This window comes from Mustelus asterias, chromosome 10 (genome assembly GCF_964213995.1).
Source record: "Mustelus asterias chromosome 10, sMusAst1.hap1.1, whole genome shotgun sequence".
Lineage (NCBI taxonomy): Eukaryota > Metazoa > Chordata > Chondrichthyes > Carcharhiniformes > Triakidae > Mustelus > Mustelus asterias.
In genome coordinates this window covers 62,648,572-62,674,219 of record NC_135810.1, presented here as the reverse complement: position 1 = coordinate 62,674,219, position 25,648 = coordinate 62,648,572, and the positions used below count along the sequence as shown (strand labels likewise).

Sequence of the window (25,648 nt, the reverse complement as noted above, 5' to 3'; positions counted from 1 at the left end):
CCCCGCCCTATCCCCGTAACCCTGCACATTCACCATGGCTAATCCATCTAACCTACACATCTTAGGACACTAAGGGGCAATTTGGCATGGCCAATCCACCTGGAGGATATGCAGGTGAACACGGGGAGAATGTGAAAACTCCACACACCATCACCCGAGCCTGGAATCGAGCCCAGGTCCCTGGCGCTGTGAGGCAGCAATGCTAAGCACTGTGCCAGCGTGCTGCCCTGGTATAGGGTTAAAAATAAAAATGCAAGGTAGTGAATGATTAATGGGCAAACAAAAGGGAAATGTATTTTACTTTTTGATTTGTTTTAAAGGGTCAATATAATAATAATAAAGCTAAAGCTACTTCTTGACATTTGATCAGCTTTATTACAGGAATATTAGGGTAGTCAGGTCAGGATGACTGGAATTCCCCAGAGCTACCAACAGTCTAACCATTATTTATTTAAAATTGGGGCTTTACTCAGCTGAAGGCCAATAATTAGGAATTTATGTTTTATCACGCACCTTACTTTGCAATATGTTGTAGTGCTGTACAACAACACAATAGATGTATGATGTAACTAGATAATGAAGAACAGAATGAAAGCAAGCAAGTAAAACATACTGTTCAAAATCACTATAATTTACTGTATATCAAACTCATCCATTTGGTATTACATTGTACCAATACCATCAGTAAGACGTGAAGGATTATTATTGAAACATATCTGGTATAGTGAATGTAAAAATGATCAAACCTCGTGGAATTCATGTCTTTATCTTTTTACTTTATATTTTAGGTGTGATTAATACAGCTGATATACTTGACCGTGAAACAACTGCATCCTACTGGCTTACTGTGTATGCGACTGACCGTGGAGTTGTTCCATTGTTTTCAGCCATTGAGATCTACATTGAGGTTGAAGATGAAAATGACAATGCACCAATAGCATCTCAACCGATTTATCATCCATCCATCATGGAAAATTCTCCCAAGGATGTTCCCATTGTTCAGATTCAGGCCTATGATCCAGACTCCAGTTCTAGTGATAAAATGACTTTTAGGATTACAAGTGGGAATCCCCAGAATTTCTTTACTATTAATTCCAAGACAGGTAAGTCTCTTTGATTTTCCTCTTCTATTCTGAACTTTGAGAACAGTCACTTGAAAACTCATTTTGAAGCACTGACTACTCACTGTTTTATACGTTGGAGTGCCTTCTATGCTGCTAACTCAGATATGATCTTAAAGAATGAAGGATTGCATTTCTCACACATTCCCTTCTGTAATACTTGATTTATTATTGTCACATGTATTAACATACAGTGAAAAGTATTGTTTCTTGCACGCTATACAAACAAAGCATACCACTCAAATAGTGCTCATGTGATCCCAGGACATTACTGCACATCAGTGAGTGCACAGGGAGTTAACCTTCTGATGGGCAATTACCTTGCACCGAGAACCATCTGATACTCAGATTTAAATACGAGACACCTCAGATGGTTCCAACTGTCTTACCAGAAAAATTATTCAGGAAATTGTAGAAGAATGAAAACCACTCCTGGATAACTATGCTATTGATGCCCCCAACCTCCCATAATCCCCCCACTGGACCTCCAGACTACCCTCTAAACTCTAGCACACCCGACTACACCTGACCTCTCAGTCCTGGCTACCCCTACAGACCCCCTGATGAAATGTGGGGCTTGGTTCACATTTGAACTGTGCTGGCTTTTAATGCCTAACAATAGTGGATTTGGCGCAGGTCAGTGGTTAACATTTTTTAAATTCTCAAACCTGAACCCAGCCCGCACATTTCCATATTTACAAGGGGCAGGCAGTCAACATACTACCATGAGGCGAATTTGCAATTTAAAGGTGTTAGTGAGGTTGGCAGCTTCTAATCTAACCTGTTTTACAGATTTAATTGTGACCTGCTGGATTTTGCAGGACTTGGGAAAGCCATGAGCTAAAGGGAGGCGAGGACAGCTTGGCAATGACATTCCTTGTGGGGCATATAAACATGGTCGCATGTCACCCAAGTATCTCCCCAACCACAACCCAGAGTCATGCCTGACTGGCAAACCATATTGGGGACCATCTTAATGACAAAAGATGCATGTGAGGAAATCCAGACTGACTTGTTTCCATCCAAAGCTCCACCCTCCCCTCCCTTCACAAAGCAACCTCTCCCTGTAATGTCCAGGCCCTGTTGGCTATCAGCAGGGATTGGAGTACAGGCGTCTGGTACTGCACTTAGGATAATGGCTCATGTCTGGTAACTCTGGTTTGAAAATTTTACTGAGAGCTTTAATTTGCTGTCTGTGCTTAGTTCTTGGAAGTGTATTCGTATGTCTATGTTGACCTATATGCCTCTGAACATCCCCCTCTCAGCTGCCCCTGCTTCTCCTTTGTCTTCCCACATCCTGACATGGAGGATCTTTCATCAACAATGTAATAATATCCGAGAGCAGAACAATAAGCCTGCAATGGATTTAAGTGTGTCTGTGCCTAGCCAAAAGTAAAAGGTTCTGTTGCTGTTAAGTTATATAAGGGGGGTCAGACAAATGGGTACATTTTCAAAGATCCTCTTCACAACTGGAGTGGAAGGAAACACTCTCACTTGTCTTCAAAAAAATTGATTAATATATTACAATTTAAATCCTGGCATCAGTAAATTAAAATCCTTTAATGTAATAGTGCACTGCACACTATTCCCACTATCAGAGACTTAGTAATAAAAGCTGGGTTTCAATTCAATTGTTGCTGTACTGCTGTCACTAACAGTAGCTGGGTGCGTTGTGAAAATATTACTTACTTGGCAGCTCCAATTAGAAATTATGAATTAGTATCATGCACAATTTGCATAAAATATGTTTCAACTTCTACATTTGACTAAACTACATGAAAATATAATTAAAAATAAACTCTTCCCATTGAAATTAGTTTAGAAGTTTTGAAAGACTTGTGGTATATGAAATATTGATTGAAATTTCAATCCGTATGACCGATTGAGAGTTATGATCGATTGCTTCTGATCATGTAAAAGTCAAAACCATTCACCTGCAGATATTGTTGTATTAAGCCTGTGGTTCGCTTCATGAAGGGAACATTAAAAGGTAAAAAAGCAATCCTCTTTGAATCAAACTAATTTTGATGCAAATTATACTTTTAGGGTCATTTTGGCAATTACCGTCATGATTGATGTTTAAAGTGTTGACATTACATTTTGCTTGTGCGAAGTGAGTGACAGACATTTCTAAAACACTCCAGGATTTGAAGCATAAATTGTCAAATGTCAAGTCCTTTGTCTAGTCCACATTAATTGCAGTGTCTGACCATCTTCTACCAAAAACGAATTTATAGTTTTAATTAAGTTCAGTCATGATGATAAAATGCAGAAACCTTAATAATTATCAACATTTTCATTTCAACCAAAGCTCTTCAGTACAGTTTAAGTTGTAACATGTTTAAAGTTGTTTGCAAATTGAAGATGACAAATATGGTCCAATAGACCTGAAACCCCAATATTTGTTAAAAATAAATATTTTTTGTTTGGGTTTCAGGTGGATTTTTTCTTTTGCATTTCACACCGCTGCACTGATGGCACTATTTAAACACTTGAGCTTCAAGCAAGCTCTCATACGACAAAGGGCATGAATAGAATAGAAAGCAGAATTTTGGAGAGGAAAATTGGATTTAGGAGCAAACTGAGTGCAGTAAATTCAATTCCTTTTTCTCCTGTGTTATCCACATGAGCTACTCCTTGAGCAGAACGGTTGAAACTTTCTATTTTGTTCAACTGTAATTAATAACCACAAAAATACAGTAAATTTGACTTACAGTTAGCTTTTTTGGCATGATGAGGCAAAATGTACAGACAAATATGAAAAGGTCCAGCATTGAACTAATGTGCTTGGCAATCAGAATTAAACTTCCTCAGAAAAAGGAAAATACTCCAGTAAAGCTTGACAGCTACCCTGCAAACTGATGAGATACTTCAATTGTGGAGAGTGGCACATTAAATTTAATATTTTGTTCCAATACCTGGTATAATATGTAATGTTCTTGAAGATTTTTTCTCTGCTCCTCTCTGTATTTTTCTAAGTTCATCACCATGCATCTCCTGTATCAGTTTAAATGAGCAGCAGTTTTGGGATTTGGTTTATGACGCTATGGCTGAACAAAGAAGATTAACCACTTGCCCTTTGAATTGTCTTTTATAGCATTGTGAAACAATGAACAAATATGCACACGGCTTTTTAGATTTGATTGCCACTTCATTATTGTTTAGTATTCTTAGTTATAATATAAAACTTTGCAATTATAGATGGGGCGCAACCAGAAAAATAGTTATTAGCATTGAATCAGTATTCAAATTCTGCTATTAGCTATAATAAAGACTTGGCTGGAGCTTGGAAAAAGTCTGGTACTAAAAGAACATGATGGTTTCCTTGATAATTTGCACATTTGAAAGGAGCCTATTAGCTGGATCAGGTAGTTATTTCAGATCACAATCCAGCTTTCTTGAGATTCTCTTGTATTACCACTTAAAAGGAGCAGTATCAAATTTTTTTTTGTATTATTTTCTGCACACACAATAGACAGACCACCATGGTCGATAATGGAAATATGCAGGTAATTGAGAGTCTGCAAATTTTCGCTTTACACATTTGATCCAGCAATAGGCTGGGATAAGAACAATGGCAAGCATAATGTAAATAGCAAATGTTATGTAATTTTACTCACTAAAATATGGAAATGAAATTCAAATAACAGAAGTTTAGCAAATTGTGCATTGAGATTATTTGAACAATGTGCCAAAAGTTGCAAGAAACACAATTAAAGACTGGGATTTTCAGGCTGTGCTTGCCCCCAAACCAGAAAATGCCGCCTGGGGTCAACGGACCATTCCATGGTCCGCCCCTCGCCCGTGATGATTCCTGTGGTGGGCGGAATGGGAAAATTCACACCTTTGTTACTAAAACCAGCTTGTGATACATTATTTTCTCCAATTGCAAAATGTTTTAAGAACAAGCAATAAAGTCAAGTTAATTGGAATCATCGAATTGAGCGATGTTGCCACATATTGTATTACACACTTCACAAGTTATCCCATCCTCTGAAAATTGTAGACAGACACTTATAGAAGTACGTTGCATCATATATAGCTACTATCCTTAATCTGAGGATTCTGATCAACTCGAGTTTCTAGTAACCAGAATTCTTTTTTTGGAATTACTGCACCATTCTCAACCTGCAAGGCTTTGTCTGACAAGATTCTGGTGGATATTTGGGAACATTAGGTGGAATTTAATGCCTCCCCTCGCCCACTGGCAAATTTGGAGGTAGGAGGGCATTTTATTTGGGGGTTGGGGGAGGTGCGGGGTAGGGACTCTGCTGCCTCCCTCCGATTAAATCGAACACAGCAAGACTTGAAGGCAGTTATTTGGCCCAGTTGTCAACTGACCGCTTGAGTGGGCAATTGATAACTAATTAAGGGTTTCACCCCACTACCACTCGTATTCAACCAGTGGAGATGCCATATGAAGCATCAGGGTAGCCAGTGCTTGTGATCTAGTGTAAGAGGAATTTTTTGAGGTATCCCCCTGGGGTCCCTGTATTTAGTTGACCTCACTCAACCAATACATAGATTGCGAAAGACCGTATATAATTAAATAATGAAAAGGAATTTATTTGCTAATGCATGCATCAGGAGAAAGACACAGTCAGTGAAATCTCACAATTATAAAATTGTTATTATTCTGAACATTTCAATATCCCTCCCAGCCTTGTCAATCAGACTGGAGAGTCCAATCACAATATTAAACATTATTACCGTAGCCAATAATGTTCCACCTGTCAACAGGAATAGGAGATCATTAGCTCATTGCCCCTGTAGGTTCCTTCCCCATTACCGAGGAAACCTAACCCACATCAATTCCGGTAATGAAAGCCATTGCTTCCAGTTGTGAATCTAATTGGCAAAAAGAGTCATTCTCTGCCCGAATCTGGCCTCTCTATCAGTTTGAGAGATTTCTCCAGCCTCGCCACCCATGAACAAATCCATTCCCTTACATACAAGCTCTATTAAACTTGATTTCGCATATCCCAAAACAGATAACAGAAGCTACCTTTCTGTGCTCCATTGTATTAAAAGAATTCGGCCTGTCTACCACTGTTTCCTATCATATGCATTCAGAACAAAGTTGACCAAGGCGCACAATACATATATATTGAGAATACAGTTTAAGCTTATAATACTTGGTTAATTTGTGGTTATACAGTTTACAATACCTTTGCATATTTTGTTCCAGGCACATTGTGAATTCTCACGATATGTAATTACCTTAGCCTACTCTACTTATTATAGTAAAACTAAAATGAAGGGCCTCATACTAAGAATTCTATACTACCCTTATTATCTAGTATGGTGGGAGAGGTCCCTCATTCAGAGGCACTCGGTGTCTGATTGAGAGTTCTGGCATCAGGAAGGGGAGGACCCCTTGAAAGCTCACCCTTGCCCTTTCTGAATCCACGCACACCACACTACACCACACCACATACACACTCTCTCCCTGGTGAAGGCCTAAGTGTATTACAGGCAACAACCACTGCTCCTGGTGTTGCTGCTGGTAATGGCAAGCATTACGGGGAAATGCAGTGTAGTATAAGGGTGTCCGGAATAGCAAGGGTTGATGTGGGACTGGAGAACAGTACCACCCACAGTGTGGTGTAGGGAGACACGTGACAGTTGACAGGATGCAGAGTTGTAGTCCAACTCAGCAGGAAGTTAGCTCCTAATTTGAGCTATACATCATACATATGCAATGTGTTACTAATGAATACTACTGTTCTACCTTGCAAGCTTCTGAACATCTCCATGACCTACTGAACAAGCCCTCATAACTATTGAATGAACCCAGAAATGAAGAAGTCTGGGAAAGAATCTAAAAAAAGAATGAAGGAACAGATACATGATCTGACTGAAGTGCTCCTGAACCAAAGAGGCAGATGGAGATCACCTAAAATGAATCTCCATTGTAGCCTCGGAGACTGACGGGTGAAAGAAAAATCCACTGTGCAACGAACGGACTCCACCAGAGCACATGGAGGTCCATTGTTAATACCTGTAAGTTGCAGAGTCAAAGGACCTAGCAAGGGTGAGCAAAAATTATGTTCTAAGGGTGAACCAGCCATTAAAGATCATCAGGTTATTAATCAAAAAGAGCAGTCCCTTTCATTAATCCCTGCAGCTTGCCTGGGTTCAGAGTCAGTGCCGTACCACATGGTAGCTGAACTCTGCTGAGAAAAGAAAAACAAAATTCTAAAAACTGCCGAACCCGGGAATCACTTTTAATTGCCCTAATATACTCCGAGAATGTTCTAAAAGGCCAACATCTTTGATTAGAAAATTCACTGCAAGAAATTAATCCTTTTGAGGTCAGGTTCATGACCACCACTGGAGCCTACCAAAACCTGAGTGTGGAAAGAAGCGCTGAAAAATCGGTTACTGCGGTGCTATCTTTAAAAGTGAAACAGCATTTAAAACTATCCTCCTCTGTGCTGTAAAACAGCTATGGATGGTAAATCAACCCTACCAGATCAATTTGGGCTGACTCAAGAGTCAGACCAGTTGCAAAATTGGAGGGGCTTTGGCAAAAAGGATTTCAAAGACGCATGATAGCTTCAGGATCAGATAAGAAGATAGAGGAAGAATAATTGAATACTATTCGACTCAGTAGGTCTGATAGCCGATGACATAATTGTAAAGCAAGGAATAAATGAAGTTTGAAGAGGTTCTGAAATCTTTCGATACCTACTTTAATTTAAGAAATAATAACATTTTAGAATGTGTCAAGTTCAGCAAGTGAATCCAACAACCTGGAGAAACCATTAACTTTCATAAACTATACTGATCAGCTGAAGGCTCTGACCTTAAGTCAGCGCTCATATGAAACTGAATAGTAGTTGGAATGGCTGCTGATGCCCTTTCTACAGGCAAAAGAAGATCTGACTCTGGAAAAGACCATCCAAATAGACAGTCTGAAGTTTGTCAACAACACCAGTCCATTTTCCAAGGTGATGTTAAGCCAGGGTATAGAATTTGAGGTCAACCAGCAAAGGTCTAGTTCCAATATTAAGAAATACTTCATGAAACTTGTCACTGGACTGAGGCGACTGAAGACTGCATGCAGTATAACATTGAAGAAGATGCCAAGCCTGTGTGCATGGTTAAACACCATGGCTTGTTAACGCACTTGCTTATGAAACAAGTGCAGCAACAACTGGATGAGATGACCAAAATGGTGCTCATCACCCCTGTCAATCAACCAATGGAGTGGTGTTCAAGGCTGGTCCAAGTTCTGAAGCCAAATGGGTCCATTTTCATCTGTGTCAACTTGACACAACAAGGAGGTGACAAGAAAAGTCCACCCAATGCTCTCAGTGGACGACTGCCTGACCAAGCCCTCCAAAAACACGTTTTCAAAACTCGATGCTCACAGTAGCTTCTGGCAACTTCTACCAGATGAGAAGTCCAGGTTACTGACTATATTTATCACCTCAGTTGCAGATTCACTTTCAACTGCATTCTCTTCAGCATTACCTCTGCACTTGAGGTTTTTCAGTGCACAATGTCAGCCATCTTGCGAGGCCTGAAGACCTGTCATATGCATATGGTTTTGGTCCATGGTATGACAGGTGAGGGACGTGACAGGAAGTTCATGGATATCTGAGAAAGTTTGCAGGAAGTATGACTGACACTGAAGCAAGAAATGCAATTTCTCAATGACCTCTATTTGGCTCGTAGGATGTATTGTGAGCAGCAAAGGCATCATGGCAGACCCACAAACTAGGACCGTCTGTGAGTTCCCAACACCATCCTCTATTCCAGACCTCCAGAGATTCCTGGGCATTGTAAACCAGTTGGCAAAAGCTCTGCCCAACTTAGTGCATGTCACAGAGCCCCTACATTGCCTACCCAAAAAGGGCCAGGCATGGTACTGGGATGTGCAACAAGAGCAAGCATTTGGTCACATCAAAGATGTGCATCCTGGCTCACTACAACAGCAATGGCTGCCTCCTCCACAGACCTACAGGCAGTTTTATTCCAGGAGCAACTGGACGGATGTCACCCACCAGAGTTTAAGCATCTTGAGGACCGTCGGACACAGCAGTATGGTATGCTGATATTGTGGGCTTGCAAGAAATTCTCTGACTATGTTATTGGCCTGAAAGTTGTCATTGAAGCAGATCATAAATCACTGGTCTCACTGTTAGATGGGAAAGAACTTGCGAAGATGCCTCCTAGCATTCAGAGAATCCACAAGTGTCCCATGCGCTTTGTATATGATATGACAAGTGTTCAAGGGAAAAATCAAGACTACGCTATCCAAGGCCACAGTTGACAATCCTGTGACACATGATGTCAACCTGGTTGATGGACTTAAGTCATATTCTAAATTGATGAGAAAGCAACTGCCGGCTGCCTCAGAAAGCCTCAATAAATATGACAGGAGCAGTTGCAATATGAGGAATGTTTCCGCATTCGTCAATGCTGTCAACAAGGGTGACCACACACAGGCCAAGTGGCAAAGTCATGAAAATTGGCTTTGAACTGCAGAACCGTTTCACAGATGATCTGCTTGTACATTACAAGCGGTTGACCATTCCGGTCTCCCTTCAGCCGGAGCTTCTCCAGCAATCCACCAAAACCACCTGGGCATTACAAAGTACAGAGCATGGGCTCAGTCTGCAGTCTGGCGACCGGGAATATCAATGCCAGTTGAAGAAATTATTTCAAACTGCCAGGTGTGTGCAAATCTGTCTAGAGGAAGCTCCTTAACCCAACACAGTTCCCTACCAGACCTTAGTAACAGTTGGGAATGGATTTATTTGTGTTTAATGGCAAGTCTTTCCTCATCATGGCTGATTACTTCTCCTAATGTGTCGAAATAAAGCTGGTTTATATACAACAACCACAGCGGTAGGCGTTGGGTACTTGAATTAAGTGTTTGTGAGTCATGGTATCCTGGGCTAGGTGGTGTCCAGTAAGAGTCCGTGTTTTACAAATGAATGCTTCTCTCAGTTTTCCAGCAGTTACAGCTTTCAACACCTTACCGGTTCCCTAGATATTCACAATCTTTAACAGTGAAGCAGAAAGAGGGATCTGCATCATTAAAACCCTTTTGAGAAAAAACAAAGACTTCCAAACGAGATTTTTAACATGATTCCACTACAATGTGGTTTAGCGCCTTCAGAGCTCCTGATCGGCAGAAAACTTTGCATTCAACTCTCGATGCTGCCAAAGGAATTGATGCCAGGGTTGGCAGTCAAGGATTACCGGAAGTTTCAGAACCGAGAACAGTCCTATAGAGACAGACTTCCGCATTAGAATCCTACCCCAGTCACACAAAAGTGATTTCGATCAGGGACCTTGAAAGAGAGGGTGTCATTATGTCAGTTTTAGGGTTTTGAGGTAGAAAAATCTTTTAATTAAAATCTGTAAGTCCCGATTTCTTAGTTTTGAACAATAGGGTCCTCAGTTGTGCCTGACATAACAAGCTACAAATAGGTAGTGTTTATGAATCAAGTAGAATTTATTAAGCAGGATTTTACATATACTTGACAAGAAACAGTGAAGACAACATGGAAGTTTCTTCTTCCTCAAGGCCCTGGGATTCTACAGATGTTGCCAGTCTTTCTTGCTTCTGTCTCTGAAGTGATGCTCCTGTGTCCAAGATGAATCAAACCTAGAAGCCGTGTTCAAACCATGCGAACAAAGACTTTGATTTTCCAACTCTTATTCCTATTTCTCATTATTTGGAAATAGTCTAAGTTTGCTTCTTCCATTGGCTTCAGGTGTGGGTCATCTGGTGTCATCCCACCTCTATAACAAGAGTCATGTAGACTGAAGGCACATGTCCATCTATTATTCCCTGGACCCCTAGAATTTACATTCCATTGTGAACAAATGACAAATCCTTTCCGATACAAAACAGTTACAAACAAAGATACATTATATTAATAATACAACCCATTGGAACATTCCCATCAGTATATTTTAACCCAAGCCCTAAGGATACTAAAGCCATTAAAACCAAATGTTAATAATACTTGCTATTATAATGTCAGAAAAGAAAGGTTTTCCTCTAACACAGACAGTCTGCCCTACAGACTTGGTTAATCAATTAAATCAATACATGGTTTTGTTCAAATATAAGATGTCACCCTAGGTTCAAGCTACCTTTTAGCCATTTCTTCAAAGCTGACAAAACACTCTAATTAATTGCCCATAGTACAATTAAGACAACACCCAACTGCTTGAACCCAGTACCTGTCATAAAGTCCATGAACACCAGTTCCTCGCAAATAGCTGCCATCCTGTTTTCAGCCTTGACTGTGAAGTGTCCCACTAGCAAATATTCAAACTGAACTGTTTAAAAAGTGGATAAAATAAAATTCAGAGGGTGGAATTTTTTCTTTTTTTGACTAGAGTGCCAACTCAGACAGGAAAAGCAGGGTGTAGCCCTTTAGCTCCACTGTCGGCTTTTCCTGCCATGTTTTTTGACAGTCAAACAAAATCAAGGGGGCAAGCCCCATGACATCACACTGGTGGATGGGCACTGAATGAGCTCGGCTCCTGACAGATTTGGGGTGCCATTTATACAGGGAACAAAAAGGAACCAATCCCTCCACGGACATAGGATTCCTCCTGTTCTCTCCCTCTCCCCTCCACGGATATTGGACCCCCCCCACTCCCAGTCTGTTCACCAGTTCCCTGTATTATAAAACATGTTGTAAACCTCACTGACATGACGTCATGCTTGTACAGCAGGAAGCCCCTTTTAAGTAAATGTATGCTAACGAGGTCTCCGCTTTCATGGCAGGACCTCCATTGCGTCATTGCCGGGGTCAGGGACAATCTCAATGGGAAACCTTGCCAACGTAAAAGCCATTTTAGAATTTACGCTGGATTTTCTGGCCCCTTCACCAGTCCTACTTGCCGAAAGCAGGGGCGGAAGATTCCCCCCCCCGCCCCCCCAAAAACCACATAGATGTTACTTCAGATCAACATAAAACCCTAAAAATTAGTAGCATTTTGAAACTCTTACTGTGGTCTGCAAAGACGATGATCAACTGTGGTCATACCTTTTTCATACCCTGGAGGCACGATCGGGCAAAACAGAAGAAGCTGCCTCCTTATCCCTCGAGACAAACATCCTATTTTTAAAGTTTATTTATTAGTCACAAGTAGGCTTACATTCACACTGCAATGAAGTTACTGTGAAAATCTCCTTTATATCTTTGAGCTAATCAGATGGAGACATCCAGATGCTGAAAACACAGAATTCTACAATTTCAACTCCAATCCAACAAAGCTTGCCCAAAGCAATAAACCTACCACAATTCACCAAGTGTGACCAGGCAGAGGTCTGGAAGAATTGACAGGTCTCCAGATCACCGTATTTATGAAATCAGTGACTTGATGGGTGGGTGGGAGGGGGGAAGGGGCTGGCATTGTGGGACAAGGGGAGCAGGCAAGAATGATAGTACTATGCTTTACGGAAAAACTTTGTGGGGAGGTGTTGTAATATAAGGGTGTTCAGCATAACAAGGATTAATATAGGACTGGAGAACAGTATCACCTAGGTTATGATGCAGAGAAACACATGACAATTACCAGGAGACAGTTGTGTGGAGAGACTTGAGTAGAAGTGAGCATGAAATTATCTCCTAATCTGGGCTATATTTTGTACATATCTATATAGTTAGGTGTTCGCTCTAAACGCCTTACAAGCCTAGGAACCTCTGTGTGACATACTGAACAAACCCATTGTGTTTGCACCGATACTCCAAAGGAGCATCCCACCCAGGCTCTCTGCTCCACCCTATCCCATAACCTGCACATTTACTATGATTAATCCACCTAATCTTACACATCTTTGGACTGTGGGTGGAAACGAGAGCACCTGGAGGAAATCCGTGCGGACACGGGGAGATTGTTCAAACTCCACACAGTCACCCAAGGCTAGAATCAAACCTGGGTCCCTGGTGCCGTGAGGCAGCAGTGCTAACTGCTATACCACCATCCCACTCGGAGCTAGGTGCCCCAGCAGCAGCGTTCCTTGTGCCAGTTAGAGATTTAATACCCTTAAGGCTCCCCAAGGTCAGCCACTAACTTTGGGAGCAGATGTTAGGCCCCTCGTACCTTCATGAAACTCTGCCCCATGTCCCCTCTGAATTACATGTGTGCACAGCAAATCGGAAGTTCCTGCAAGGAGCACAAGTTAAGACATCAGGCACACATGACCATGCAAAAAATTTAAAAGTACGGTGCACTTAACTGAATAGGCTGTGTCCAACAAAACAAAAATTAAATGGGACTTTGGTTGGGAAGGTAGGTAACTTGACTCTGTAGCTGGCAATTGTAGTTGAACTACAACAAAATTAAGTTGCAGAAGATTTAGTATTGTTCAGAGTTATCTGATGAACAAACAGCTCACCATTATGGTTTCTAGTGCCACTAGAGCCATTAATTGTGTTAATACTCTCACCCACTAGTGTCCCTAATATAATTAGAGATTTGTAACAATGTTTGACCATTTGGGAGGAGCATTTTATTTCTTCTAGTGATCTGAGATTACATCAATTAATTTAGTTTGTGTTACGGGTTCCAAATTAATCATATTGAGAAGCAATTAAAGTGAGGGAGGGTCAAATTATTTTAGAAAAATACTAATTGATTGTTCATAGATAAATTAGACTTAATTACAATGCATTATCATTATTTGCAAGTAAAGTCATGACATTTCATTCTCAGGGCCTATGGACCTTGTCATTTAAATCATCATTCAAGGGCACTAATTGTAAATTACAGTCACCTTCAGCCAGTTTACTTAGCTGAGAAGTTCTCCAGCTTCAGAATCAAAGCATTTAAAATCTGATATTTGTATTGCACATTAAAATAAATGATCATCATCTGCTTTTGGAAACATTACACCCAAGGGTTGTTGTTCGTTGGTAATGGGGTTAACGGGTTCGTTGTGGTCAAACAAAATCAGAATTCTGTATCCCATGCATATTATTTGTTTTGAAAGTTTCAAAATTGTAATTAGTTGGGAAAATAGTCAATGAATAGTAGACTTTTTCTAGGACAACCACCACCCAAAATTTCTGAATAGGTCGGAGAAGAGAATTTATGGTTCTTCATGAGGTCAACAGGACTAATGCCCTGTTCATTCTCCTGCAAGACTTGTACATTTATTCCTTTTCTCTACTCTTTCCAATATGATTTTATATTATTTTTCAATACTTATTAGGTTAATTTTCCTGATGTATATTTTGGGCTGAGTTTTCGAGTCCTGGCAAGTGTGGGACCAGAGGTGGATGGGAATCCAGAATACTGGCGCTGGCCAACATGCTGGTTTCCTATTGGCTTTTCCCGATACGGCCAGTTTCATTGGGGCAGCTCCACAATCCTGCCAGATCCATAAGAATGGCCAATTGAAATGGTTGAAGAGCTTATTAAGAAGGATGTGATTTCCTTAGGGGCAGATGGGCTGCACACACAACCTGGAGCATATAGACACACAGAGCATATAGCTGAATAGAGCATATAGCTGAATAGAGCATATAGCTGAACAGAGGGATCTGGGTGTGCAAGTCCACAGAGCCTTAAAGGTGGTAGCACAGGTGGAAAAGGTGGTGAAGAAGGCATATGGCATGCTTGCCTTTATTGGATGGGGCATAGAGTATAAAAGTTGGCATATGATGTTGCAGTTATATAGAACGTTGGTTAGGCCACATCTGGAATACTGCATCCAGTTCTGGTCGCCACACTACCAGAAGGACGTGGAGGCTTTGGAGAGAGTGCAGAAAAGGTTTATCAGGATGTTGCCTGGTATAGAGGGTATTTGCTATGAGGTGAGATTGAGTAAACTAGGATTGTTCTCCCTGGAAAGACGGAGGTTGAGGGGCGACCTAATAGAAATTTATAAAATTATGAAGGGCATAGGGTGAACAGTTGGAAGCTTTTTCCCAGGTCAGAAATGACAAACACAAGGGGTCACAAGTTCAAGGTAAGGGGGACAAGGTTCAATACAGATATGCGGGGGACGTATTTTACACAGAGGGTGGTGGAAGCCTGGAATGCACTACCAAGCAAGGTGGTTGAGGCAGACACGCTAGGATCATTTAAGACTTGTCTAGATAGCCACATGAACAGAGTGGGAATAGAAGGATACAAACGGATGGTCTAGTTAGGAACACATGATCGGTGCAGGCTTGTAGGGCTGAAGGGCCTGTTCCTGTGCTGTATTGTTCTTTGTAGAGATGGACACACAGCACGGAGCCTGTTTGGGAATTAGCTCTGCTCCATGAAAGGCTGAATGATGCACATGGATGTTGGGATATGGGTGCCATCTGCTCAGCACATGTGGTGGCCAAAGTGGGCAGTAACTAAGTGCTTAAGCAGTGCTGGGAGTCATCAGCCTCATGGCATTATGAAGGCATATGAACAGGGAAAAAGACTGTCAAACACACAAGAACACAAGAAATAGGAGTAGCAGAAGACTATGTGGTCTGTCGAGTTTGCTTTGCTATTCAATATGATCATGGCTGATCTTGGGCTTCAGCTCGATTTTCCCACCCGCTCCCCAGGTCCCTAATTCCCCGAGAGGCCAAAAATCAGCCTATCTCAGCATTAAATGTATTCAACAATGAATCATCCACAGCCCTTTGAGTTAGAACAGTCCAAAGATTCACAACATTTTGAGTAAAGTAATATCTCGCTCATCTCTGTCCTAAATGATCTGCCCCTTATCCTGAGACACTGTCTCTGTGTTTGAGACTCCCTGATTAGTGGAAACAATCTCTGTATCCACCCTCTCAAGCCTCTACAGAATTTTGGGGGTCTCAATGAGATCACTGATCGTTCTTCTAAACTCCAGAGAATATAGACCCAGTTTACTTAGCCTCTCATCTTTGAGCAACCCCCTCATTCCAGGGACCAATTTAGTGAACCTTCACTTTACTGCCTCCAATGCAAATATACCCCTTCTTAAATGTGGAGACCAAAGCTGCACACACTGTTCCAGATGTGGTCTCACCAAAACCCTGTACAATTGCAGCAAGACTTATTCATTCTTGTACTTCAATTCCCTTTCAATAAAAGCTAACTTGCAATTTGCCTTCCTAATTGCTTGCTGCACCCACATGCTAACCATGTTCCTCGTACAAGCACACCCAAGTCTCTTTGAACATCAACATTTACAAGTTTCGCACTTTAAAAAAAATATTCGGCTTTCCTATTCTTACAACCAAAGTGAATAACTTCACATTTCTCGACATTATACTCCATTTGCCATCTTGTTGCCCACACATTTAGCTGTAGCTGTTGTTTGTAGCTGTTCTGTGTCCTCCCCACAACTTACCTTCCCACCTAACCTGATATCATCAGCAAACTGGATACATTATTCTCTGTTTTTTCATCTCAGTCATTAATATAGCTTGTAAATAGCTGAGGACCCAGCACTGATCCTTGCGACACTCCACTTTTAACTACTTGAAGAAACCCCTATATGCCCTTTCTCTGCTCTCTATCCATTAACTAATGCTCTATCCATGATAAAATATTACCTCCCAACTCCACGAGCCTGTATCTTGCCTATTAGCCTTTCAAGTGATACCTTATCGAAGGCCTTTTGGAAAGCCAGGTATACTGCATCTACTGGTTCCCCTTTATTTACACTACTAGTTACATCCTCAAAAAAACTCTTAATGAATTTGTCAAACAGGATTTCCCTTTAGTAAAACTCTGTTGACTTGTTTTAATCATACTATGCTTTTCTAAGTGCATTATTAAGACTTCCCTAATAATAAATTCCAGAATTATCCAGAAAAATTATATTAGGCCAACTGGCCTCTAGTTCAGTTTTCTCTCTGTCTTCTTTCTTGAAAAGCCATGTAATATTTTCCAACTTCCAATCTAATGGCACTGTTCCCATATCTAAGGAATTATGAAAAATCATAACCAGTATATCTCTGCAGGTATCTCCCTTAGAACCCTAGGGTTTAGACCATCAAGGGAATGTATTTTTGTTGAACATTTTGAATTGTTTATTTCAAATTTTCCCACTGTCCATTAGCTCCATATCATTTCGTCAATTTATCTAATTAACCTTAGCCAATTGTCCCCTCGTGGGTATTGTTAGGAAGCTCAAATGCTTACCTTGGCGGTCAGAAATTCCAGTTCCCAGTGGGTCCCAGGGCTTCTGTGCAAGTGCTGGCTGGAAAATGGCTGCATATTTGCAGCTTGTGTCTTTTCACATAGTCAAGCCAGGAACTGGTTCTGCATGCCATGTCCAGGAGCAATTAAATGAAATGGTGCAAAACCACAGGTCAGATGATCATGGTGTGAGGCACCATTCCCAAAAAGATGTTCCAGGGAGCAGAACACATGAAGGGGGACAGGGAGTGATCCCAGAAGAAAGTCCCAGCAGAGACAAAGACAGCAATCAGAAAGAGGTCCTAGAAATAAAGATTAGGTAAGAGGCAAAGACGCGTCAGAAATAGGTCCTGATAAATAAAGTTGAAAGACAGGGGCAAAGAAATAGGCTCAAAATCAAAGACAGGGGCGCAAGGAGCAGACTTGAAGCAAAGTGGACTTGAGAGAAGCACCAAAAATCCAAGGAGGCAGCCAAAGTTGGTGACTTCTTATCGTGGACCATTTGGAACAGTGGTGTTCTGCTTGGCATATCCGTGGATCTGACATTTTACTTGAACAGTTTGAGTGGATTCAGAGATCCAGGGGAAAAGAATCTCAGAAAGCAAGATTAAAACCCTCTGAGGTGGGTCATTGTTGAAGTCACCTGAGCGGGTGCAATGTTTGAAAAGAGTTCCACGGTGAAATCTTCAAATGTGGAGATTGAAAATCCTCATGCGAAAGACCACACTTCTTCTGACAGTGGCAGCGATGTCCATTCATGCCTGCATAATCTGTGTGGGTGGCCTCCACCTGCCAGCCTCCAAGAACTCCCTCTATTCTGAGATCTTTTGGAAATCCGATCTTCTGTGCGCCTCCAATAAACACTCAAATGGCAACCACAGTAACGGCTGCTGTGGTGTGTTTAAATTGGGCCTGCACTTGAACAGTCCCACCTCTGTTCCTATCCTGCAGTTGCGAAACCTTTCTGTATGACAGTTAATTGTCCTGTGGACCCTGGGGCAATTACTCCTTCCTTCCAGGTGCAGATTTCTAGGCCTCAACATCAGTTTTGTGCTCCCCCTCAGTGAAAATCCAGCCATCAGTCTGAATAGCCACCTGTGGTGAATCTTGCGTGTCCTAGTAACTGTATGTGTGATAAATGTCTTCTGCATAATTCTCTCTTCATTCTTGCAATAACCAAGAGCAAGATTTCTGGCCCCCAGATTTCAGAGGCGGGGATGAAGGCAGACCGGGCGGCACGGTAGCACAGTGGTTAGTACTGCTGCTTCACAGCTCCAGGGTCCTGGGTTCGATTCTGGGCTCGGGTCACTGTCTGTGTGGAGTTTGCACATTCTCCTCGTGTCTGCGTGGGTTTCCTCCGGGTGCTCCGGTTTCCTCCCACAGTCCAAAGATGTGCGGGTTAGGTTGATTGGCCAGGTTAAAAAAAAAAATTGTCCCTGAGATGTGTAGTTAGAGGGATTAGTGGGTAAATATGTGGGGGTAGGGCCTGGGTGGGATTGTGGTTGGTGCAGACTCGATGGGCCGAATGGCCTCCTTCTGCACTGTAGGGTTTCTATGTTCTATGTTCAGACGGGGCCTGAAAATTCCAGCACTGCCCATTATAGTGGTAGAATCAAGGTCATCAGGGCAGAAAGCCGATTTGGCTCATTAAGGGCCCTGTTACCTTCAATTAAAGGAATAATGCCTTTCATGTGCTCAAGATGTCGTAAAACATCTTATAGCGTATTAATTAATTTTGGGGAAAAACGACCTGCATTAAAAGTTTATTTATAGTGCATTTATTTATAGTTTGAAGCGTAGTCACTGTCATTTTGTCGGCAGACATAGAAGCCCAAGTTTCCATGAACAGCAATGAAATGAATGGCCACTTTATTCATCCAGATAATTGTTTGTCAGAACACTGGAAGAACTCACCACTCTTTAAAAATTGAAGAATTGTATTTCTTATATTCACCATGTTGCTTGTGAAATATTCTATACAGACACTTCAACCAGTTTATTACTCAAATACCCGTTTACCCGGGGTGCTCTTACTGAGACAGTGGACTGCGGTTCAAACTTAGTTTTATTAAACACAACAAAATAACTTAACTTTTCCCCAAACTAGGCTGACTACCTGAAAAATACATATATAATATTCATTCTGGTGGACTTTACTGGGTATGGATTCAATTCACTGAGGTCGTGTTGACAAATGAACTTAGGGTCATCCTGGTATGAAGGTGGATCTCACGCATCCTCTTCCGTCATCACGGGCCACAGGTCGTAGCAGCCAATTGCGTCTGTGCTGTGCGTTGTCTTCAGGTATCCATTTTTATCCCCCAGTCCGAGCCCTTCTGGAAAGTTTTCTGGCTTTCAGCCAATGAGTTCACAGGGCGAAGGTCACAGCAATAGTTCAGAAACAGGGCATATGAAGGCACAAACTCAATTTACAAAATAATGGTTGGAATGCGAGTCTTTACAGGTAATCAAGTCTTAACGATACAGATAATGTGAGTGGAGAGAGAGTTAAGCACAGGTTAAAGAGATGTGTATTGCTCATTGCGTCTTGGAAGTGCAGCAGAGAGGGAGAGATTCGCGAGAGGAGTGCTGCGGGTAAGCGCTGTTATTTTTAACTTACTTTTTCGCGGGTTTTTTCTTTAAAAATATCTAAACCCGGAAGTGGTCGCGCAGGGAGGTCTGGGAGAGAGAGATTTTTTTTTAAAAAAGTTATTCACCTCAGTGAATCGGCCTCATTGCGTCTTGGAAGTGCAGCAGAGAGGGAGAGATTCGCGAGAGGAGTGCTGCGGGTAAGCGCTGTTATTTTTAACTTACTTTTTCGCGGGTTTTTTCTTTAAAAATATCTAAACCCGGAAGTGGTCGCGCAGGGAGGTCTGGGAGAGAGAGATTTTTTTTTCCCCAATAAATTGGAACAGAGAGGAATCCCGATACTCTACACTTGTAGAGTATCCCACCCTCCCTCCTCCTCTAACCTAAAAAAAGACCCAGTGAGAGCAGGGCTTTGGAGAAAACAGGAGGAGGAAAGGTAAGTTTAAAATTTTCATTCACTTTTTTTTCCCTGTGTGTTTAAAGGGGCAATTATGAGTGTGAGGCCAGTATGTTGTTCCCAATGTAGGATGTGGGAGGTCCTGGAGGCTCCTAGCCTCCCGGACGACCATATCTGTGCTGGGTGTGTTGAGCTGCGGTTCCTAAGGGAACGTGTTAGGGAACTGGAATTGCAGCTCGAGGACCTTCGCCGGGTTAGGGATAGTGAGGAGGTCATTGACAGGAGCTATCGGCAGGTGGTCACACCGGGACCACGGGAGGAGGGTAACTGGGTAACAGTGAGGAAGGAGAAAGCTCAGTTGATGGTGAGCACCCCGGTGGATGTGCCCCTTAATAATAAGTACTCCTGTCTGAGTACTAATGGGGTGGACAGCCCACCTGGGGGAAGCAGCGGTGGCAGTGTCTCTGGAGCTGAGCCTGGCCCAGTAGTGCAAAAGGGTAAGGAAAGGAGGGTAGTGCTAATTGGGGACTCTACGGTGAGGGGGTCAGATAGGCGTTTTTGCGGACACAGACGGGACTCTCGGATGGTGGTTTGCCTCCCTGGTGCAGGGGTCCGGGATGTCTCTGGTCGAGTCCCAGAAATCCTGAAGGGGGAGGGAGAGGAGCCGAAGGTCGTGATGCATATAGGTACTGCTGACATAGGTAGGAAGAGGGAAGGGGTCATGAAAAGAGAATATAGGGAGTTAGGTAGACAGCTGAGAAAGAGGAATGCAAAGGTAGTAATCTCGGGATTGCTGCCTGTGCCGCGGGAGAGTGAGAACAGGAATCGGTGGAGAATGTATGCGTGGCTGAGGGACTGGAGCAAGGGACAAGGATTTGGGTACTTGGATCATTGGGACCTCTTTAGGGGCAGGTGTGACCTGTTTAAAAAAGACGGGTGGCACTTGAATCCCAGGGGGACCAATATCCTGGCGGGAAGGTTGGCTAAGGCTACTGGAGAGACTTTAAACTAGAAAGGTTGGGGGGAGGGAATCGAAATGAGGGGACTGAGAGCGAGGAGGTTAGCTCGCAAATAGATAAGGAATGTAAACAGGGTAAGAGGGAGGTTAGACGAGTGATGGAGAAGGGAAGTGCTCAGGCTGAAGGTCTGAGATGTGTCTATTTTAATGCCAGGAGTGTAGTGAATAAAGTGGATGAGCTTAGAGCGTGGATTGCTGCTTCGAATTGTGATGTGGTGGCCATTACGGAGACTTGGATGTCTCAGGGACAGGACTGGGTGCTTCAGGTGCCGGGTTTTAGATGTTTCAGGAAGGACAGGGAGGGAGGCAAGAGAGGGGGGGGAGTGGCACTGTTGATCAGGGATAGTGTCACGGCTGTAGAGAAGGTGGACGCCGTGGAGGGATTGACTACGGAGTCTCTGTGGGTGGAGGTTAGGAACAGGAAGGGGTCGGTAACGTTGCTGGGTGTTTTCTATAGGCCGCCCAATAGTAACAGAGATGTTGAGGAGCAGATGGGGAAACAGATCCTGGAGAGATGTAGGAATAACAGAGTTGTCGTGATGGGAGATTTTAATTTCCCAAACATAGATTGGAATATCCCTAGGGCTAGGGGTTTGGATGGAGAGGAGTTTGTTAGGTGTGTCCAGGAGAGTTTCCTGACACAGTATGTGGATAAGCCTACTAGAGGAGAGGCTGTACTTGATCTGGTGCTGGCTAATGAACCTGGACAGGTGGAGGATCTCTCGGTGGGTGAGCATCTTGGGGATAGCGATCATAATTCTATCTCCTTCACGATAGCATTGGAAAGAGATAGGATCAGGCAGGCTAGGAAAGTGTTTCTCTGGAGTAAAGGGAAATACAGTGTCATCAGGGAGGAAATTAGACGGGTAAATTGGAAGGAGGCATTCTTGGGGAAAAGTACCGAAGGAAAGTGGAGGATTTTCAAGGAATGTTTGTCTGGAGCTCTGCATGACAACGTTCCGATGAGACGGGGGGTGTTGGTAGGGTACGGGAACCGTAGTGCACGAAGGTTGTGATGAACCTGGTGAATAAGAAAAGAGAGGCGTACAGAAGGTTCAGAGAGCTAGGAGGTGTTAAGGATTTAGAGGAGTATACGGGATGTAGGAAGGAGCTTAAGAAGGAAATTAGGAGAGCGAGAAGGGGTCATGAGAAGGCCTTGGCGGGTAAGATTAAGGAGAATCCCAAGGCTTTCTCCAAATATGTCAAGAGTAAAAGGATGAGATGTGAAGGCATAGGACCCTTAAAAGGTGAAGGGGGAAAAGTTTGTGCGGAACCGTTAGAAATGGCGGAGCTGCTTAATGAATACTTTACCTCGGTATTCACGGTGGAAAGGGATCTGGGTGGTTGTACTGCTGGTTTGCGGTGGACAGAAAGGATCGAGCATGTGGACATAAAGAAAGAGGATGTGTTGGAACTATTGAATGGCATCAAGGTTGGTAAGTCGCCGGGACCGGATGGGATGTACCCCAGGTTACTGTGGGAGGCGAGGGAGGAGATTGCGGAGCCTTTGGCGATGATCTTTGCATCGTCGATGGAGACGGGAGAGGTTCCGGAGGATTGGAGGATTGCAGATGTGGTCCCTATATTCAAGAAAGGGAACAGGGACAGCCCGGGAAATTACCGACCGGTGAGTCTAACCTCAGTGGTTGGTAAGTTGATGGAGAGGATCCTGAGAGACAGGATTTATGATCATCTAGAGAAGTTTAGTATGATCAAAAGTAGTCAGCACGGCTTTGTCAAGGGCAGGTCGTGCCTTACGAGCCTGGTTGAGTTCTTTGAAAATGTGACCAAACACATTGACGAAGGAAGAGCGGTGGATGTGGTCTATATGGACTTCAGCAAGGCGTTCGATAAGGTCCCCCATGCAAGACTTCTTGAGAAAGTGAGAGGGCATGGGATCCAAGGGGCTGTTGCCTTGTGGATCCAGAACTGGCTTGCCTGCAGAAGGCAGAGAGTGGCTGTGGAGGGGTCTTTCTCTGCATGGAGGTCAGTGACCAGTGGAGTGCCCCAGGGATCTGTTCTGGGACCCTTGCTGTTTGTCATTTTCATAAATGACCTGGATGAGGAAGTGGAGGGATGGGTTGGTAAGTTTGCTGACGACACCAAGGTAGGTGGTGTTGTGGATAGTTTGGAGGGATGTCAGAAGTTGCAGCGAGACATAGATAGAATGCAAGACTGGGCGGAGAAGTGGCAGATGGACTTCAACCCGGATAAGTGTGTGGTGATCCATTTTGGCAGATCCAATGGGATGAAGCAGCAGTATAATATGAAGGGTACCATTCTTAGCAGTGTAGAGGATCAGAAGGACCTTGGGGTCCGGGTCCATAGGACTCTTAAATCGGCCTCGCAAGTGGAGGATGCGGTCAAGAAGGCGTACGGCGTACTGGCCTTCATTAATCGAGGGATTGAGTTTAGGAGTCGGGAGATAATGCTGCAGCTTTATAGGACCCTGGTTAGACCCCACTTGGAGTACTGCGCGCAGTTCTGGTCACCTCATTACAGGAAAGATGTTGAAGCCATTGAAAGGGTGCAGAGGAGATTTACAAGGATGTTGCCTGGATTGGGGGGCATGCCTTATGAGGATAGGTTGAGGGAGCTTGGTCTCTTCTCCCTGGAGAGACGAAGGATGAGAGGTGACCTGATAGAGGTTTACAAGATGTTGAGAGGTCTGGATAGGGTAGACTCCCAGAGGCTATTTCCAAGGGCTGAAATGGTTGCTACGAGAGGACACAGGTTTAAGGTGCTGGGGGGTAGGTACAGAGGAGATGTCAGGTGTAAGTTTTTCACTCAGAGGGTGGTGGGTGAGTGGAATCGGCTGACGTCGGTGGTGGTGGAGGCAAACTCGTTGGGGTTTTTTAAGAGACTTCTGGATGAGTACATGGGATTTAATGGGATTGAGGGCTATAGATAGGCCTAGAGGTGGGGATGTGATCGGCGCAACTTGTGGGCCGAAGGGCCTGTTTGTGCTGTGGCTTTCTATGTTCTATGTTCTATGTCTCCAGCCAGGACAGTCAGTGAGATTTTGCAAGCCCAGGCAAGTCATGGGGGTTACAGATAATGTGACATCACCCAAGATCCCGGTTGAGGCCGTCCTCATGTGTGCGGAACTTGGCTATCAGTCTCTGCTCAGCGATTCTGTGCTGTCGTGTATCATTAAGGCCACCTTGGAGAACGCTTACCGAAGATCAGAGGCTGAATGCCCGTGACTGCTGAAGTGTTCCCCAACAGGAAGGGAACACTCCTGCCTGGTGATTGTCGAGTGGTGTTCATTCATCCGTCGTCGTAGCGTCTGCATGGTCTCCCCAGTATACCATGCCTTGGGACATAATTTCACTCGCATTCCAACCATTATTTGTAAATTTGAGTTTGTCTTTATATGCCCTGTTTCTGGACAGAACTCCCACTCATCTGATGAAGGAGCAGTGCTCTGAAAGCTTGTGGCTTGTGCTACCAAATACACCTGTTGGACTTTAACCTGGTGTTGTGAGACTTCTTACTGTGCTTACCCCAGTCCAATGCCGGCATCTCCACATCGTAACCTTATCCATCAGGCCTTGCTTGTAGCAGTTGTTTAGCTGTGTGAAAGTGTCCAATTTTATGTTGGGACTAGTTGCTTAGGATGTTGGTCACATAGATGGAATCTCAATTCTCAATATGGTGGCACAGTGGTTAGCACTGCTGCCTCACAGTGCCAGGGACCCAGGTTCAATTCCCACCTCGAGTCATGGTCTGTGTGGAGTTTGCACGTTCTCCCTGTGTCTGCATGGGTTTCCTCCAGACGCTCTGGTTTCCTCCCACAGTCCAAAGATCTGCAGGTTAGATTGAATGGCCATGCTAAATTGACCCTGGTGTCAGGGGGATTGGGGAGCACTTCAGCGGTCACGGGCATTCGGCCTCTGATATTCGGGTAAGCGTTCTCCAAGGCGGCCTTCGCGACACACGACAGCGCAGAGTCGCTGAGCAGAAACTGATAGCCAAGTTCCGCACACACGAGGACGGCCTCAACCGGGATATTGGGTTCATGTCACACTATTTGTAACTCCCACAGTTGCGTGGACCTGCAGAGTTTCACTGGCTGTCTTGTCTGGAGACAATACACATCTTTTTAGCCTGTCTTGATGCTCTCTCCATTCACATTGTTTTGTTTCTTAAAGACTTGATTAGTTGTAAGTATTCGCATTCCAACCATTATTCATGTAAATTGAGTCTGTGTCTTTATATGCTCTGTTTGTGAACAGAATTCCCACTCACCTGAAGAAGGGGCTTAGAGCTCCGAAAGCTTGTGTGGCTTTTGCTACCAAATAAACCTGTTGGATTTTAACCTGGTGTTGTTAAACTTCTTACTGTGTCAGGGGGATTAGCAGAGTAAATGAGGGTTACAGGAATAGGGCCTGAGTGGGATTGAAGTTGGTGCAAACTCGA

At 43.4% G+C, this 25,648-nt stretch overlaps 1 protein-coding gene across 1 annotated transcript in view; it reads left to right on the top strand.

Annotated features, from left to right (window-relative positions):
* The window catches only part of LOC144499631 (protocadherin Fat 3-like), a 696,014-nt gene that overhangs the window by 394,815 nt on the left and 275,551 nt on the right, over positions 1 to 25,648 (top strand). Inside the window, exon 5 of the mRNA XM_078221804.1 lies at positions 789 to 1,103. Coding sequence (XP_078077930.1) covers positions 789 to 1,103 — 315 coding nt within the window. The remainder of the gene's footprint in view (positions 1 to 788; positions 1,104 to 25,648) is intronic.